Source organism: Ranitomeya imitator, chromosome 4, assembly GCF_032444005.1.
Source record: "Ranitomeya imitator isolate aRanImi1 chromosome 4, aRanImi1.pri, whole genome shotgun sequence".
NCBI classification, from domain to species: Eukaryota; Metazoa; Chordata; class Amphibia; order Anura; family Dendrobatidae; genus Ranitomeya; species Ranitomeya imitator.
The window spans coordinates 717,692,166-717,710,626 of NC_091285.1; the positions used below are offsets into that span (position 1 = coordinate 717,692,166).

At 49.7% G+C, this 18,461-nt stretch overlaps 1 protein-coding gene across 2 annotated transcripts in view; it reads right to left on the reverse strand.

Annotated features, from left to right (window-relative positions):
• Window positions 1-559: 559 nt before the first annotated feature.
• SLC12A9 (solute carrier family 12 member 9) overlaps window positions 560-18,461 on the reverse strand; it is a 37,189-nt gene continuing 19,287 nt past the window's right edge. The window contains exons 6-14 of one of the 2 annotated variants that reach the window (XM_069767538.1): window positions 16,152-16,259; window positions 13,737-13,848; window positions 11,579-11,736; window positions 11,416-11,498; window positions 11,193-11,317; window positions 10,916-11,108; window positions 8,896-9,070; window positions 8,236-8,382; window positions 560-8,121 (exon numbers count right to left, since the gene is read on the reverse strand). In XM_069767538.1, the coding sequence (XP_069623639.1) occupies window positions 7,286-8,121; window positions 8,236-8,382; window positions 8,896-9,070; window positions 10,916-11,108; window positions 11,193-11,317; window positions 11,416-11,498; window positions 11,579-11,736; window positions 13,737-13,848; window positions 16,152-16,259 (1,937 nt within the window). In that variant the 3' untranslated portion in view covers window positions 560-7,285. The remainder of the gene's footprint in view (window positions 8,122-8,235; window positions 8,383-8,895; window positions 9,071-10,915; window positions 11,109-11,192; window positions 11,318-11,415; window positions 11,499-11,578; window positions 11,737-13,736; window positions 13,849-16,151; window positions 16,260-18,461) is intronic. The other variant, XM_069767539.1, reaches the window with a different exon arrangement.

An 18,461-nucleotide genomic window follows, 5' to 3' on the forward strand; every position in this document is an offset into this window, starting at 1 on the left:
GAGGTAACAAAACACTCTGATAACCTTGATAGCCGGCGGGGAAATGACAAGAAAGCCCGGTTAAATAGGAAACTCCCAAATCCTAATAGAACAGGTGGACACCAGAGACAGCAGAACACAAATCACCCAGTACCATCAGTAACCACCAGAGGGAGCCCAAAAACAGAACTCACAACAGGGCTGCTGATTAAAGAGGGGCTACTGGTTAAAGAGGGGCCGCTGGTTAGAGAGGGGCTGCTGATTAAAGAGGGGCTGCTGATTAAAGAGGGGCTGCTGATTAAAGAGGGGCTGCTGGTTAAAGAGGGGCTGATGGTTAAAGAGGGGCCGCTGGTTAGAGAGGGGCCGCTGGTTAGAGAGGGGCTGCTGGTTACGGGAGGGTGTCGATTACTGAAGGGCCGCAGGGATTCGTTTTGGTGCCCATCTTCCAGCTGAAGTTCTGCATGCATCTTTTCTTCGGACCCCGTAATAAGTAACGGTCCGTCTGCGTCCGTTTGTGTTACAGATGCACAGGACCGCACGCTCGGCGCCGCAGTCTGCCGCAGGATCGAGTCTACACAGCTTCTTGTTACTTTTTTTTTAATTAAGTGTCAAATTGTTACATAAAAACTCAGGTTAAAAAAAATAATAAACAACAACAATGTAACAGTCACAACTGGGATTAAGCCTCCGACCCGCATCCCCGGGGCAAAGGCTGAAACAAGAAGGCACTGACCATCCACAAAGCCCCCCGGCCCCCTGTACAGGAGCAGGTCTGAGGAGGGGGAAAGGAACGAAAAGCAACAACTACCGCACCTTCTCCAGGCAGCACAGCCAGCAGTGATGCAAGGGTTAATTCTGCGTATATCACCGAGCAGGAGTATGGTACTGATTCCGACTCACACCAGGTCACCAGTCACCCCCAGAGCTGCGGTCACGATTCTGCTGGTACATCAGGTCTTATCCTCCAGAGCAGCACTCACTATTCTGCTCTAACTGGATACGACTGTAGATCAAGATCTGATGTAACAGCAGAATAGTGACTGCAGCTCTGGAGGTCCGTGGAGCATAGGATTTGATGCAGCCTGGGATTAATACATTGTTATGGATCTGGGTATATACAGCGCACTGGATCCGGGTATATACCGGCAGAGAGGTGTACACGGCGCACTGGATCCGGGTATATACCGACGGCCGGGTGTACACAGCGCACTGGATCCGGGTATATACCGACGGCCGGGTGTACACAGCACACTGGATCCGGGTATATACCGGCAGAGAGGTGTACACGGCGCACTGGATCCGGGTATATACCAACGGCCGGGTGTACACAGCGCACTGGATCTGGGTATATACCGACGGCCGGGTGTACACGGCGCACTGGATCCAGGTATATACCGACGGCCGGGTGTACACGGCGCACTGGATCCAGGTATATACCGACGGCCGGGTGTACACAGCGCACTGGATCCGGGTATATACCGGCAGAGAGGTGTACACGGCGCACTGGATCCGGGTATATACCGACGGCCGGGTGTACACGGCGCACTGGATCCAGGTATATACCGACGGCCGGGTGTACACAGCGCACTGGATCCGGGTATATACCGGCAGAGAGGTGTACACGGCGCACTGGATCCGGGTATATACCAACGGCCGGGTGTACACAGCGCACTGGATCTGGGTATATACCGACGGCCGGGTGTACACAGCACACTGGATCTGGGTATATACCGACGGCTGGGTGTACACAGCGCACTGGATCCGGGTATATACAGACGGCCGGGTGAACACAGCGCACTGGATCTGGGTATATACCGACGGCCGGGTGTACACGGCGCACTGGATCCGGGTATATACCGACAACCGGGTGTGCACGGCGCACTGGATCCAGGTATATACCGACGGCCGGGTGTGCACAGCGCACTGGATCCAGGTATATACAGACGGCCGGGTGAACACAGCGCACTGGATCCGGGTATAAACCAACGGCCGGGTGTACACAGCGCACTGGATCCAGGTATATACAGACGGCCGGGTGAACACAGCGCACTGGATCCGGGTATATACCAACGGCCGGGTGTACACGGCTCACTGGATCGAGGTATATACCGACGGCCGGGTGTACACGGCGCACTGGATCCGGGTATATACCGACGGCCGGGTGTACACGGCGCACTGGATCCGGGTATATACGGCGCACTGGATCCAGGTATATACCGACGGCCGGGTGTACACGGCGCACTGGATCCAGGTATATACCGACGGCCGGGTGTACACGGCGCACTGGATCCGGGTATATACCGACGGCCGGGTGTACACGGCGCACTGGATCCGGGTATATACCGACGGCCGGGTGAACACAGCGCACTGGATCCGGTATATACAGACGGCTGGGTGTACACAGCGCACTGGATCCGGGTATATACCGACGGCCGGGTGTACACAGCGCACTGGATCCGGGTATATACAGACGGTCGGGTGAACACAGCGCACTGGATCCGGGTATATACCAACGGCCGGGTGTACACAGCGCACTGGATCCGGGTATATACCGACGGCCGGGTGTACACAGCGCACTGGATCCGGGTATATACCGACGGCCGGGTGTACACAGCACACTGGATCCGGGTATATACCGGCAGAGAGGTGTACACGGCGCACTGGATCCGGGTATATACCAACGGCCGGGTGTACACAGCGCACTGGATCTGGGTATATACCGACGGCCGGGTGTACACGGCGCACTGGATCCAGGTATATACCGACGGCCGGGTGTACACGGCGCACTGGATCCAGGTATATACCGACGGCCGGGTGTACACAGCGCACTGGATCCGGGTATATACCGGCAGAGAGGTGTACACGGCGCACTGGATCCGGGTATATACCGACGGCCGGGTGTACACGGCGCACTGGATCCAGGTATATACCGACGGCCGGGTGTACACAGCGCACTGGATCCGGGTATATACCGGCAGAGAGGTGTACACGGCGCACTGGATCCGGGTATATACCAACGGCCGGGTGTACACAGCGCACTGGATCTGGGTATATACCGACGGCCGGGTGTACACAGCACACTGGATCTGGGTATATACCGACGGCTGGGTGTACACAGCGCACTGGATCCGGGTATATACAGACGGCCGGGTGAACACAGCGCACTGGATCTGGGTATATACCGACGGCCGGGTGTACACGGCGCACTGGATCCGGGTATATACCGACAACCGGGTGTGCACGGCGCACTGGATCCAGGTATATACCGACGGCCGGGTGTGCACAGCGCACTGGATCCAGGTATATACAGACGGCCGGGTGAACACAGCGCACTGGATCCGGGTATAAACCAACGGCCGGGTGTACACAGCGCACTGGATCCAGGTATATACAGACGGCCGGGTGAACACAGCGCACTGGATCCGGGTATATACCAACGGCCGGGTGTACACGGCTCACTGGATCGAGGTATATACCGACGGCCGGGTGTACACGGCGCACTGGATCCGGGTATATACCGACGGCCGGGTGTACACGGCGCACTGGATCCGGGTATATACGGCGCACTGGATCCAGGTATATACCGACGGCCGGGTGTACACGGCGCACTGGATCCAGGTATATACCGACGGCCGGGTGTACACGGCGCACTGGATCCGGGTATATACCGACGGCCGGGTGTACACGGCGCACTGGATCCGGGTATATACCGACGGCCGGGTGAACACAGCGCACTGGATCCGGTATATACAGACGGCTGGGTGTACACAGCGCACTGGATCCGGGTATATACCGACGGCCGGGTGTACACAGCGCACTGGATCCGGGTATATACAGACGGTCGGGTGAACACAGCGCACTGGATCCGGGTATATACCAACGGCCGGGTGTACACAGCGCACTGGATCCGGGTATATACCGACGGCCGGGTGTACACAGCGCACTGGATCCGGGTATATACCAACGGCCGGGTGTACACGGCGCACTGGATCCGGGTATATACGGCGCACTGGATCCAGGTATATACCGACGGCCGGGTGTACACGGCGCACTGGATCCAGGTATATACCGACGGCCGGGTGTACACAGCGCACTGGATCCGGGTATATACCGACGGCCGGGTGAACACAGCGCACTGGATCCGGTATATACAGACGGCTGGGTGTACACAGCGCACTGGATCCGGGTATATACCGACGGCCGGGTGTACACAGCGCACTGGATCCGGGTATATACAGACGGTCGGGTGAACACAGCGCACTGGATCTGGGTATATACCAACGGCCGGGTGTACACAGCGCACTGGATCTGGGTATATACAGACGGCCGGGTGAACACAGTGCACTGGATCCGGGTATATACCGACGGCCGGGTGTACACAGCGCACTGGATCCGGGTATATACCGACGGCCGGGTGTACACAGCGCACTGGATCCGGGTATATACCGACAGCCGAGTGAACACAGCGCACTGGATCCGGTATATACAGACGGCTGGGTGTACACAGCGCACTGGATCCGGGTATATACCGACGGCCGGGTGTACACAGCGCACTGGATCCGGGTATATACCGACGGCCGGGTGTACACAGCGCACTGGATCCGGGTATATACCGACAGCCGAGTGAACACAGCGCACTGGATCCGGGTATATACAGACGGTCGGGTGAACACAGCGCACTGGATCCGGGTATATACCAACGGCCGGGTGTACACAGCGCACTGGATCCGGGTATATACCGACGGCCGGGTGTACACAGCGCACTGGATCCGGGTATATACAGACGGTCGGGTGAACACAGCGCACTGGATCCGGGTATATACGGCGCACTGGATCCAGGTATATACCGACGGCCGGGTGTACACAGCGCACTGGATCCGGGTATATACCGACGGCCGGGTGTACACAGCGCACTGGATCCGGGTATATACAGACGGCTGGGTGTACACAGCGCACTGGATCCGGGTATATACCGACGGCCGGGTGTACACAGCGCACTGGATCCGGGTATATACAGACGGTCGGGTGAACACAGCGCACTGGATCTGGGTATATACCAACGGCCGGGTGTACACAGCGCACTGTATCTGGGTATATACAGACGGCCGGGTGAACACAGTGCACTGGATCCGGGTATATACCGACGGCCGGGTGTACACAGCGCACTGGATCCGGGTATATACCGACGGCCGGGTGTACACAGCGCACTGGATCCGGGTATATACCGACAGCCGAGTGAACACAGCGCACTGGATCCGGTATATACAGACGGCTGGGTGTACACAGCGCACTGGATCCGGGTATATACCGACGGCCGGGTGTACACAGCGCACTGGATCCGGGTATATACCGACGGCCGGGTGTACACAGCGTACTGGATCCGGGTATATACAGACGGTCGGGTGAACACAGCGCACTGGATCCGGGTATATACCAACGGCCGGGTGTACACAGCGCACTGGATCTGGGTATATACAGACGGCCGGGTGAACACAGTGCACTGGATCCGGGTATATACCGACGGCCGGGTGTACACAGCGCACTGGATCCGGGTATATACCGACGGCCGGGTGTACACAGCGCACTGGATCCGGGTATATACCGACAGCCGAGTGAACACAGCGCACTGGATCCGGGTATATACAGACGGTCGGGTGAACACAGCGCACTGGATCCGGGTATATACCAACGGCCGGGTGTACACAGCGCACTGGATCTGGGTATATACAGACGGCCGGGTGAACACAGTGCACTGGATCCGGGTATATACCGACGGCCGGGTGTACACAGCGCACTGGATCCGGGTATATACCGACGGCCGGGTGTACACAGCGCACTGGATCCGGGTATATACCGACAGCCGAGTGAACACAGCGCACTGGATTCACTTTAATAGAAAACAACAAAAACAAAGAAATGTTAGAAAACTGACAAAAATCCTAATCGTGTTAGTAATTAGCGAACGTGAAGTGATGCGAGCGCCGGAGAGGGGCCCAGATGATAAATATACATGAGGCGGCGGGACCCCCTGTGCGTACAGAGAAGTGATCACGTCATGTGACTGTCGGCCATCTTTGCCAGGATCGGGACCCCTCCCTACACCGTTAGCGCGCCTTGTGCAGGGACTGGAGTGTAGGCGATCGGGGTCACCCATGAAGACTGGAGGCCGTCCATCCAGAACAGAGCTGCTGCAAAGCATTGTGGGAGATGGAGTGCGGGTCCTCCACCTCCTAGTGCATTGTGGGAGCTCAGAGGCGGCACCAGCGGTTTGCCCAATAATTCATGCAGCTTTGGGTGTAATTGGAGTGCAAAAAATTAGAAAGAATTACGCATGAAGCTCTGGCTGTGAACGGAACGCAAGACGAGGAGTGTATGAAGTGACTGCAACAGCAGAAATCTAAACGCAGCTCTGGGTGTGATGCAGTCAAATAGCAAAATTGTGATTGCAGCTCTGGCTGTGATTGTGACACAGCAGAGGAGGACATGTTGTGACTAGAGCAGGAGACATCTTGTAAGAGCACAATCTGCAGCTCTGGCTGTGAATGGGATGTGACTTAACGAATGCAGCTCTGGATGAGCACAGAAGAGGAACGTATGCTGCGACGTCTGAATGCTGCTCTACGTGTAAATGGAAAGTGAGAGAGGAGTGACTCGAGTGCTGCTTCGGGTGTGACTGGAGTGTCAGACATATAACAGAAGAATTGTAAACTTTGTGACACGTTTGATCAGTGGAACTGTGACTGCAGCTCTGGCTGCGAAACATTAGAAAAACTAGTGCTGCAGATTTGGGTGTGATTGGAGTATAGGCATGGTATAACACTATGTTAAAAGATGAAGCGGTTCCTGTTCATCCATAAATAAATAAAACAGCCTGAGCCCCTGGGGGGCGCTCTCACGCCTGGAAACACAGGAAGCATGGGGCTCTGCCACTCGCAGCCCGGCCTTCAACCAATGACTGAACAAAAATAAATAAATTACAAAATCCAAAACTCTCCGTCCGTGTGAAGTGCAAAAAGAACACTGTTCATAATGCAAATAAAGGCGAAACGCAGAAAACGAGACTGAAGCGTGGGCGAAACGCACGACTCCCCCATCGGGCCCAGCGACAGGCGTGTACGGCCCCGGGAGGGATCAGGAGCACTGGCCACTGATCTCCACATCCATGGGATGATCACTGGGGATCAGCAGTGGTTTCCAAGGGGGAGAACTACAACAAAGTATGGAGGATGGAGTGGCATCGAAACGTGGATCATTATTGCACTGGAAGGTTCTAGAAGCCGTCGGAATGGTTGATGCGGTGGGTCCGTCACAGTTCGGTGCAGGTAACGGGGGTGAGGCCATGGATCAGTAGAGTGGGGCCTAGCCCCTCTGTCAGAGTGTTCAGTTCCTCCAAGTATCGGTCATGTATGGTGGGGTCAGCAGGAGGCCGGGGGAGATAGAGGAACCGCACGGCGGACTCCACACCGCCTTCCTCCAGCACCGCCTGGTTGGCCGCCTTCAGATACTCCACAGAGATGGGCTCCCGCGTAAGGCCTGTGTGCGCTCCACCCTGGCCCCGCAACACCGCCACCCTATCCCAGTCCACCACCCGGATAGCCGCTCGGATGCGCAACTTGACGAGCAGCTCGCGGAACTTCATTTCCGCTGCTAACAAGCCATTTCCACCAGCACTGCTGCCGCCTGATGACTCCACACACAGAAAGACCCGCAGCTGGTACCGACGCCACGAGGCTGCCATGTTCAGAATGCATGCCATCTGTAGCAAAAATAAACTGCAAACATCCACGTAAGCAGAAGCCTGAGGCCGGAGGAGGTCCAGGGGCCACACGTCAATGTACAAGGCGGCATTAGAGCCGCAGGTCTCCGGCCTCACCAGTGAGGGGAAACCCCGCGCCAACACAATGTTCTTATGCATCTTCAGGGCATCGCAGATCATGGCTACATACTCCATAGGTGGCAAATGGTGAGGAGTCTCTGGACCACGAATAGGGGGGAAGTGGGCCTGCAAAGACGTGGCATCTACACCAAAGGGGTCGTCATGTGGAGAGAGACCAGGAGTGAAGGCCGAGTCCTGTAGAAAGAAGTCTTCTGGGGTCGTGTCATCGTAGAACCCAAGCACCAGGGTGTTGGGCTTCATCCCACCTGCAAGGAGGGAATACAAAAGGGTGAGGGGAATACAATATGGAGGTGATCGAGCATGTGAGGTCAATGCAGGAAGCGAGTGGTCACCAGCGATGTAACGTGTACTCTACATACCAAGCCCTGTGATACGTAGAAGCTGTTGTGTCCCGTGTCGTACTGATGAACTCAGGGTCAAATCCACAAAAGCTTTAACATTTAATTTATCCACCAGACTCATCCAGAAGCTGTAATGTGCCTGAACCGGGTCAGAAGGGAGCATATCTGAGGACGGAAGAAGAGGAGAACGTCGCATCAGAGCAGCTACCCTATCAGGCTGCCCATCATGTCCTAACACCTGTATTGTCTAAGCACCCGTCCTACCAAACCGCCCAACGTGTCAGAGCGCCCATCCTTACAAACCACTCAACATGTCAGAACACCCATCCGGTCAGACTGCCCAACGCGTCAGTGCGTCCATCCTACCAGATTGTCCATATCAAAGCACCAATCCTACCAGGTTGCCCAACGTGTCAGAGCAGCCATCGTATACGACTGCCAAACTTCTCAGAATACCCAATGCATCATGACATCCATTCATGAATCAAAGCATTCATCCAACAAGAACAACCAACAAATCAGGCAAAGTATCAGTGCACCAATCCTGTAACACTGCCCAACTTACCGCCCAAAGTATCAGAACACTGTACATATTACAGCATCCTGACAGATGACCCAACATATCAGAACACCTGTCCTATGGAACCACCTAATTTAACACAAAATGGACCATCTCACCTAGATCTCCAGTTTCTACGTGACCCATTATGTACAATCCCCCTTTCTTCAGATCGTTGATGAACTTTATGAGTTGGCATGAACTCCGTGGGTTGGACACCATGAGCAGAATCTGTGGCCTCCAGAATTTTACATGCTCTTTACGAACATCCAAAAGAAGTAGATATTTCCTGACCTGAGGAGAGAAGCAAGGAGACCAACTGTATTAGAATGTAAAGAAAAACAAAAAACAAAGAAGTCTGCTGCCTCTATTTCCATTTCATCATTCATAATAGTGTGACCATAAAGTGTTCTTTAACCTAAATAATATCACTCTTCAAGGTGGACCTCACGTGTCTCATCACTATCATTGTTCATGATGGACTTCCTCGTGTCTCATCACTATACTTCATCATGGTGGACATCGTCATGGATCATCTAACTCATCACTATTATTCTTCATGGTGTGTAATGAAATATGTATAAATATATATGTGTGCAGTGAAATATGTATAGGTTCACATGTGTAACTTGCAGTGGTTTATCATCTGCCCTGAAGGCTGCAGGTCTCACCAAGGTGTTAATATGTATTATCCTGAGAAAGCAGCCTTCTGTCTCCAATCTCGCCAGGGGACCTAGCTAAGGACCAGGCCAGGAAGGAGAGGAAGCGCTTCACATCTTCGGCTCTTTTGAAGAGAGCTGTCAATTACAGCCTGACACTAACTATCTGTGAGAAACTTGCACACAGGGAATCCCAGAAGAAAATAATATATTCATTGGTGGAGTGGCCATGGTCCAATCAGAGACAAGAAATTACAATATCAACATGAGGGGCTGGTATAGAAATCTGACCTCCAGAGTAACTCTATAAATTAGGCTTGTATAAATACAAAATTGTTCACAGATTGGAGGGGCAGCCTAGCTGATGTGATCAAGTCCATATTCACCCCCCCTCAGGGAGCAGAAGCAGACAAGTTAGCTATTTCTGTAAGTTTTCTTCTGTTTATTTTATACTGTTTTGCATATTTGTATGTCTTTTTATTACCATATTTTTATATGCTTTTTATTTGTAAGCACTGTACCTTGTATATTAAAGCATAAAACTTTAATAAGTTGAACCTTGTATGTTCTAAAGATTCCATAGCCTTAAACTGTTTGATCCTTATGAGTGGCAGACAGTAGTAGTAATATTTCTGGGACTCATCGCCCGTGTGTTCAGCGAGTGGTGGCAGCGTGCATGAGCGGGTGTGTGGCCTGGGTCGGTGTGTGATTTATGCTCCCATTACAGCATAGAACAGAGGTTGAATGCTGGACTGAGAGAGGAGAGATAGATTAACTCTTGCAGGCACAACCCCAAGTCGCATGCTGGGAGCGGGTACGTGACAAATTAGTTACACCACGGAGGGATCCGTGACATGGTGGATTTCCACGTGTCTCATCTACCTCATCAATAGCATTCTTCACGGTGAACCTTCTCAACGCTCATCTACCTCACCACTATCATTCTTCATGGTGGACCTAATATCATTTATCATCTAACTCATCACCATTATTCTTCATCGTGGACCTCCTGGTGTTTCATCTGCGTCACCACTATCATTCTTTATGGTGGACCTCCTAATGTCTCATCTGTCACACTACCATCATTCTTCATGGTGGACCTCATGTCTAATCTGCCTCATCACTATCATTCTTCATGGAGGACCTCCTATTGTCTCATCTGCCTCATTACTATCATTGTTCATGGTGGATTTACACAGGTCTCATCTACCTCATCACTATGTGGACCTCCTAATGTCTCATCTGTCATATTACCATCATTCTTCATGGTGGACCTCATGTCTAATCTGCCTCATCACTATCATTCTTCATGGAGGACCTCCTAATGTCTCATCTGCCTCATTACTATCATTCTTCATGGTGGACCTCTTGGTGTCTCATTACTATCATTCTTCATGGTAGACCTCCTCATATCTAATCTGCCTCATCACCATCATTCTGTCTCATATGCCTCCACTTTCATACTATGGCCAGGTCTCACCTGATGGAAGATAAGTGCTTGGCTGATGTATCCCCAACTGCTGCTGCTACTCCTGAAGTGAATAAATCCCAGCAGGAGGAGAAGGAGGACAATGCTGCCAGAGGCATAGGCAGGGTTAATGAGAAACATCATTACCAGGCAGCTCACTATGCCAAGCAGGCACGTGTGCCAGGAGAAGAATCGGAATGTGGGTCTAAGGAGAAGAAGGAAAAAATCAGCACAATATGATGTTGAAAAAAGGAAACCTAAAAAAGAAATTGCAAGTCAGAAAACTTACCTGAAATTTGGAGCAGACGCCCATTCAAGTGCCAAACAGGCAAGGTCTATTGCTGCATATGCCATGAGGTAGAAAACAGTCACTATTCCAGCAATGGTGTTCAACTTTCCGGCCAGCAAGACCAGCTAAGAAGAACAGAGATGAGGCAGATTGTGCAGCTGATGTTCTGTGGAGACATTACTTAGCAACCAACAGCACAAAAAGGATCCAGGAAACATCTCACCTGCACCAATGCCCAGGTGTACACCACCGCACCCAAAGGGTTGCCTCCCTTTGTCACAAGCTTTGCAGGAGCTAGAAGGATTCCTGAAAAAGCCACAAAGTTAGATGGACTGGAGACCACAGAGCTCTGGAAATAACAGAGTATCAACAAATAGAAGTCTCACCAAACAGGTCATCCTTGGCGAGAGCGTGCAAGATGCGAGATGCCCCAATAAGTGTGCTCATGGATGCTGACAGAGAGGTGGCGTAAACTCCAATCAAGACAAACGGAGGCCAGAAATTGATTGGACGGAAGAAGCCATAGTCTTCTCTAAGTAACGTCCTGAGAAAGGGGAAAATAACATAGTAACATAGTTATTATGGCCGAAAAAAGACATTTGTCCATCCAGTTCAGCCTATATTCCATCATAATAAATCCCCAGATCTACGTCCTTCTACAGAACCTAATAATTGTATGATACAATATTGTTCTGCTCCAGGAAGACATCCAGGCCTCTCTTGAACCCCTCGACTGAGTTCGCCATCACCACCTCCTCAGGCAAGCAATTCCAGATTCTCACCGCCCTAACAGTAAAGAATCCTCTTCTATGTTGGTGGAAAAACCTTCTCTCCTCCAGACGCAAAGAATGCCCCCTTGTGCCCGTCACCTTCCTTGGTATAAACAGAACCTCAGCGAGATATTTGTATTGTCCCCTTATATACTTATACATGGTTATTAGATCGCCCCTCAGTCGTCTGATCACAAATAATGTCAAGAGTGGACCTGAAGAATCATGTCCACTGGTGGTGCCGCCAGATCTCAATCCAATCTCACTACTTATACTTTACTAGAAGTACAGGACTGACGTCTTCAACTCTTAAGATAATCAGATCTACTGAAGTACAAGTGTAAAAATGATGGGATCTCGGCTGATCTACTGGGAACCCTTTATCAGGATGGGCACTAGATTGGAGACGGTGATCTTCTCATCAGTACACATTGCATTCTCTCATTTCTACATGGGCGCGTCCTAGAGCAAGCTTAGAAAAGAATCTGATTTCACAATACTCGGCCGAGAAAGGTTTATGCTGCGTGTGTCTGCGTGTAGACTCTTAGTGATTGTGATGTAAATTGTAGCACATCATGTGTTTTGCAAGTATGTCATGATGATGTATTACAATTATATCGAGAGCTACTGATGTCCTTAAAGGGAACCTGTCAGTCATTTCATCCTTCCCTTACCATGGTCATCATAAATCAGATCCTGGCACCACAACGGCAGTCAGGTCTTATTTTATAACGTTACGGCATCTCAAAGAAAACTTTGAAGAACCAACCAGCTTCTCCAAAAACTGCAGTCAGGTCTTACTCTCTAACGCTCTGGCATCTCAAAGAAAACATTGAAGAACCAACCAGCTTCAAAAACTGCAGTCAGGTCTTACTCTACAACGCTCTGGCATCTCAAGGAAAGCATTGAAGAACCAACCAGCTTCTCCAACAACTGCAGTCAGGTCTTACTCTCTAACGCTCTGGCATCTCAAAGAAAACATTGAAGAACCAACCAGCTTCTCCAAGAACTACAGTCAGGTCTTACTCTATAACGCTCTGGCATCTCAAGGAAAGCATTGAAGAACCAACCAGCTTCTCCCACAACTGCAGTCAGGTCTTATGCTATAACGCTCCGGCATCTCAAGGAAAACATTGAAGAACCAACCAACTTCAAAAACTGCAGTCAAGTCTTACTCTACAACGCTCTGGCATCTCAAGGAAAACATTGAAGAACCAACCAGCTTCTCCCACAACTGCAGTCAATTCTTACGCTACAACGCTCTGGCATCTCAAGGAAAACATTGAAGAACCAACCAGCTTCTCCAAGAACTACAGTCAGGTCTTACTCTACAACGCTCTGGCATCTCAAGGAAAACATTGAAGAACCAACCAGCTTCTCCCACAACTGCAGTCAATTCTTACGCTACAACGCTCCGGCATCTCAAGGAAAACATTGAAGAACCAACCAGCTTCTCCCACAACTGCAGTCAGGTCTTATGCTATAACACTCTGGCATCTCAAGGAAAAAAGTGAAGAACCAACCAGCTTCTCCCACAACTGCAGTCATGTCTTACTCTACAATGCTCCGGCATCTCAAGGAAAACATTGAAGTACCAACCAGCTTCAACTGATCAGTCTCTCCAATTTATGTACTTCAGGAAAGACCCGTCAAATACCCAAAACAGAACGCGGAGAAGCTGGCAGCGAGCTCGCCGGACCGGTCATGTCTATTACTATAGTCCTTGGAAAGGTGCAGAAAGGGTGGACACAACTGATCAGCAGCAATCACAGACCTATCACAAGTCAAAGCTGTAAGGAGGAAGAGGATCAGGTAGACGAAGAGCGTGATGATCACGGCTATGATGGTCCCGATAGGAATGGCACGGCTTGGCTGTTTCAGTTCGCCTGAAAAAATAAAAACACGTCTCATGAGAACATGGTGGACCTGGCTGCTTTTTCCCCCAGGATTCCCACAACTGTATCTCTACGACCCTAATCCCCAACTCTGATTGGTCACAAATTCTGGTTCCTCTTGACTGTCACATGCACTTGATCAAAAATAAAATCAATATTCCTTCTTTACACTAGTGAAGTTCACCATATTGAGTCTCAGAACAGACCAATGAATTGTGCAGATGTTTCGGGCTGTGTGCACGCGGTAGGTTTTTGGTGCATTTTTACAGTGTTTTTTAGAGCACGGAATTGGGCCAAAATCTGCAGTGAAACCGCAGGTATAAAAAAAGGTTTGCAGAGTTTTTATGGACTTCCTATGGCATTCTCCAAGCTGTCATTTGTGTGACAGCACGAGAAACACTGGCGGTTCTGATGGGTGGTAACGTTACAGCCGGTAAGATCGTTACCATCGGTCAGAGCACTGCGGGTTAATGGTGTCAGATGTCAACGCGACCTCGCAGCTGTGACTCATGGTAAAAAGCTTATCGCAGGTCAGCAGTTGTAGGCTGATGAGAGACTACTACTCCAAACAGGTTACGTCTGTAGTCTGTCAGCCGGCGCTCAAACTTAAGAAAAGAAACCCCACACATTTAAAATAATTAAATACGTATTAAAAAAAACACATACTCACCTAACGCCAAATCCACGATGTTCAGGTCTTCTGTAAACAATCAAAAATAATAAGCCACCAAATACTCTCCTGTCCGCTGCAGTCCACGTGGTCTCATGGCGTTCACTGCTCCAGCAGTGTGCATCGCCGAGCTGCCAGGAGAGGCCACACGAGGTCATCAGCTGATGAGCTTCTAAGATCTCACATATGGCACCACCGCTGCGTGAGAAAGTTCTCCGGTGACATCACCGTGTGACACACTGGGTTACGTGGACTTCGGTGGATAGGAGAGATGATTGTTTATTACTTCTCATTGTTTACAGGGGACAAGGACATCAGGGATTAGGCGTTTCACGAGTATGGTAAATTTAGATTTAATAAAGGAGTCTGGATCATTTTTATTCAAATAACGGATTTTATTCTGGGTGTCTTTTAGTTACAAAAATATACTATGGGGTTAGTAATGGGGGAGGCTTATGGACGCCTCGCCGTAACTAACTTGGACTTCATGTCAGCTGCCAATACAAGACTGACATTAATCCCAATACTATCACCCCACCTGCCAACGCACCAAGGCAAGTGGGAAGAGCAAGACTAAGCACCAGATTTGGTGCATTTTATAGATGCGCCATTTCTGGGGGAGCTGAGGGCTGATAATTTTAGCCTGGGAGGTGGCCAATATCCATGGCCCCTTCCTAGGCTATTAATATCAGTCCGCAGCTGTCTGCCTAGCCTTTGCCATTTTTTTTCTGGGGTCCCTCAGAAAAGACTAAGCAAACAGCTGTGAGTGGATAATAGCCATGAAGGTTCCCAAGCCATTAACTCCTTCCCGGAATATTAACATCAGCTCTCAGCAGTCAGCTTTCCTTCTGCTTGTTATAAAAATTACGCGGGAGCCCATGCAAATTTTTTCTTTTTTTTTTTGTAAAAATTAGCAGTTGCTGTTTGATTCCAGCCTATGTTGGTTCATTCTGTCAATGCTCCTACATAGGCTGGTGACAGTGCGTGTGTGTTCATTTAACTTTTTACTTACCAGCTTAGTAATGAGAACGTCTGGCTGACACCTCTTCATTACTATGCCTAAGGCTTGGTGTCAATGACAGCTGCTGACACCAAGCCCTAATCCAATTACCCTGATGATACTGCATCAGATTGTAAAAGGTGTTGAACTAGGAAATATCACAAAACGTTTTCTTTTCCAAATATCTAAATTATTTAGCTAAAAAAAAAAAAATCATTCATCAATCGTTTTTTCTGACAAAAGATGCAGAGACCTTGCAAAAATTTCTGCATGCAAATACTCAACGTGCGCACATACCCTTAAAGTTACTTCTAAAAGAGGAAATATGTGACATGAAAGAAACCAAAGCATTACACAGACCAGACAAAAAAAAGGCTGCAGATGTAGTAACCTTCAAGACTATGAACGTCAAAAGCTTACTCTATCTGGGGCCATTGATGGATCAGCAAAGGTGGAGCTTCATGGTAGATCCCACCCATAAATGGCCATCGAGCATGCAGACTAAACCCCTGCCCATGGTTTAGATCCTATCACCTGATAACTCACAGCCCTAAACCTACAACCTCAGACAATGGTGACCAGAATGTGGAGGTCTTCAGAGAAGATCTACGTTCTCAGTCTTACCAGACATATTACATCCCGCCATGATACCGGTGCATCCATTAAACATGACAGCAAAGACGGTGGCGAAATTCATGAGGTTTCCAGTGGTGTAATCCAGGGAGTATTCCGCTAATAGAAAACAGAAGAGATGGACGTGAATAAGTGACAAAAGGGCACAAAAAAAACTTTGCAGCTGCCCACCCAAACCTTGTGTTACACCTCAAGGACAGAGGTCAGAAGATCTACATCCTATACTCCATAAATTGAGGGTTTTTTTCCAGTCACCCAAGAATCTATGTCTATAGATCCATATCTAAAGCTTTCCAGATTACAAATGCCGCCTGTTATTAGGGCCACTGACCCTCACACAGGACATCATAGAAAATCAACTTCCGTTTGACTTTTATAACTTCCAGAATATGTGAAGCATCTGGAAACTTCTATAAAGTCGTCATAGTGTTGGTGTGATACCCTGTATTGCATGTCTAAGGGGTTTGTGAAGACTTCTAGTGAATGCTGTAGATGTCGGAGGGAGGCTGAAACAATCATATACACTACACACAAACAGTTAGGGATATTTGGCTTTCAGTGCAATTTATAGAAAATGTAAAATAGTTCAGGCTCCAGTAATATTTTATCGTGAAAGTTGGGCATTTAGTAGAAGTAGCGATGGTGATTTCCTCGTATCAAGCCAGTTGTTGAAACAAAACCCAACAACAGTGGTGGGTACACCCCAACAAAAATGTCAATGTCTCAATAACTTGGTCTTGAACATCAATTACAGCTTACAGTTCACAAGTGGAGTTATTGTTGCCGAGGCATGGTGTCCCACTCTTCATGAAGGGTGGCCCTCAGGTCATTGAGGTTCTGGGGTACAGAGTTACGAGCCTCTACACGGTGACTCCGCTGATCCCAGAGGTTTTCTATAGGATTCAGGTCTGGAGAAAGTGCAGGCCGCTCCATGTGAGGTCCCCCCAGTCTCCAGCAGCCATTCCCTAATGATGTGACCTCGATGAGTGGAGCTTGATCGTCCATGAAGATGAAATTAGATCTGTGTTTGAGCAGAGGCACAATGACTGGATTGGCGAGGTTATTCAGTACTATGGGCTTATCACACAGTGTAGGGCTGTTCTGTACTGACTACACTTATCTGCCCACACTAACACCACAGGCTCGTAAGGTGACCACAGTGGCTGATGCATAGCATTCTCCTTGATGTCTCCAACATCGTTGGTTCCATCATTTCTGCTCAGCGTGAATAGACTTCATCAGTGACCAGCACTGAGGCCCACTGGTCCTTCGTCCAGCGTAAATTCTCCCAGGCCCATGGTGGTGTGGTCAGGTACCTTGCAGGCCATCTACCACGCAGACCACGTTGATGTAAACGTTTTTGCATGGTCTGAGGTGACACTTGGATGCCTCTCACCTCCCTTACATGCCCCTGGAGTTGTGGGTCCTTTATCATCCGGTTCCGAAGGGCACTGTTCACAATGAAGCGTCATCAGTGTGGCATGTGGCAGGGGACGTCCACTTTTCTGCCTTTCTTTGACTCTTCCAGTTTCCCTGTTGGCACCTGATGACTGACACTCTAAGCTCAGAGGCCTCTTCCGTCTGAGAACATCTTGCATGAAGTCTCGCAATAGTGAGGTCCTGGTGATCAACTGATAGGTGTCTTCTTGGTCTCATGATGTCACAATGTGAACAGCCCGATGAGGAGGAATGATTAATATCAATTCTAATTGATCCCCCAAATAAATTGGCTGATTCATGGATCAAGCACCTGTTGTGAATTTTGCCATTAAGCTCCTTGTTAGGCAACAGCACTTGAATTATTGCAATTTGTTTTGAATCATAACTTTTTTACTTTTAAAAATCGGTTCTATTTGCAGAAGTGTGGCACTGCCATGGGTGCGGCATGTGCCCCCACCTACACAAATCTCTTTCTCGACTTTTGGGAGAGGGAGATCTTCCATGGCGATGGGGCATGTGCCGCTGACCATGTGCAGTGCTGGCTTCGCTATATAGACGATCTGTTTCTCATTTGGCAGGGACCTGAGGTTGAGTTGGATATTATGTCCAATCTCAATCCCTATGATATTAAGTTGACTCACAAATGGCATAAGAACTGTATTGATTTTTTGGATATTGCACTGCCAGTTGACGGGTGGGGGTCTGTCCAGACTGACATTCATCACAAGGAAACGTCTGAACTCGGTACGGCATTCCTCTTCGGCACCCATGTATTCTACCATCAAGGCTCTTTTTGAGAGCGGAGTGCACTTGCTCGACTGAGGATAAATTCGAACTACGGGCCAAAGATCTTAGAGACCG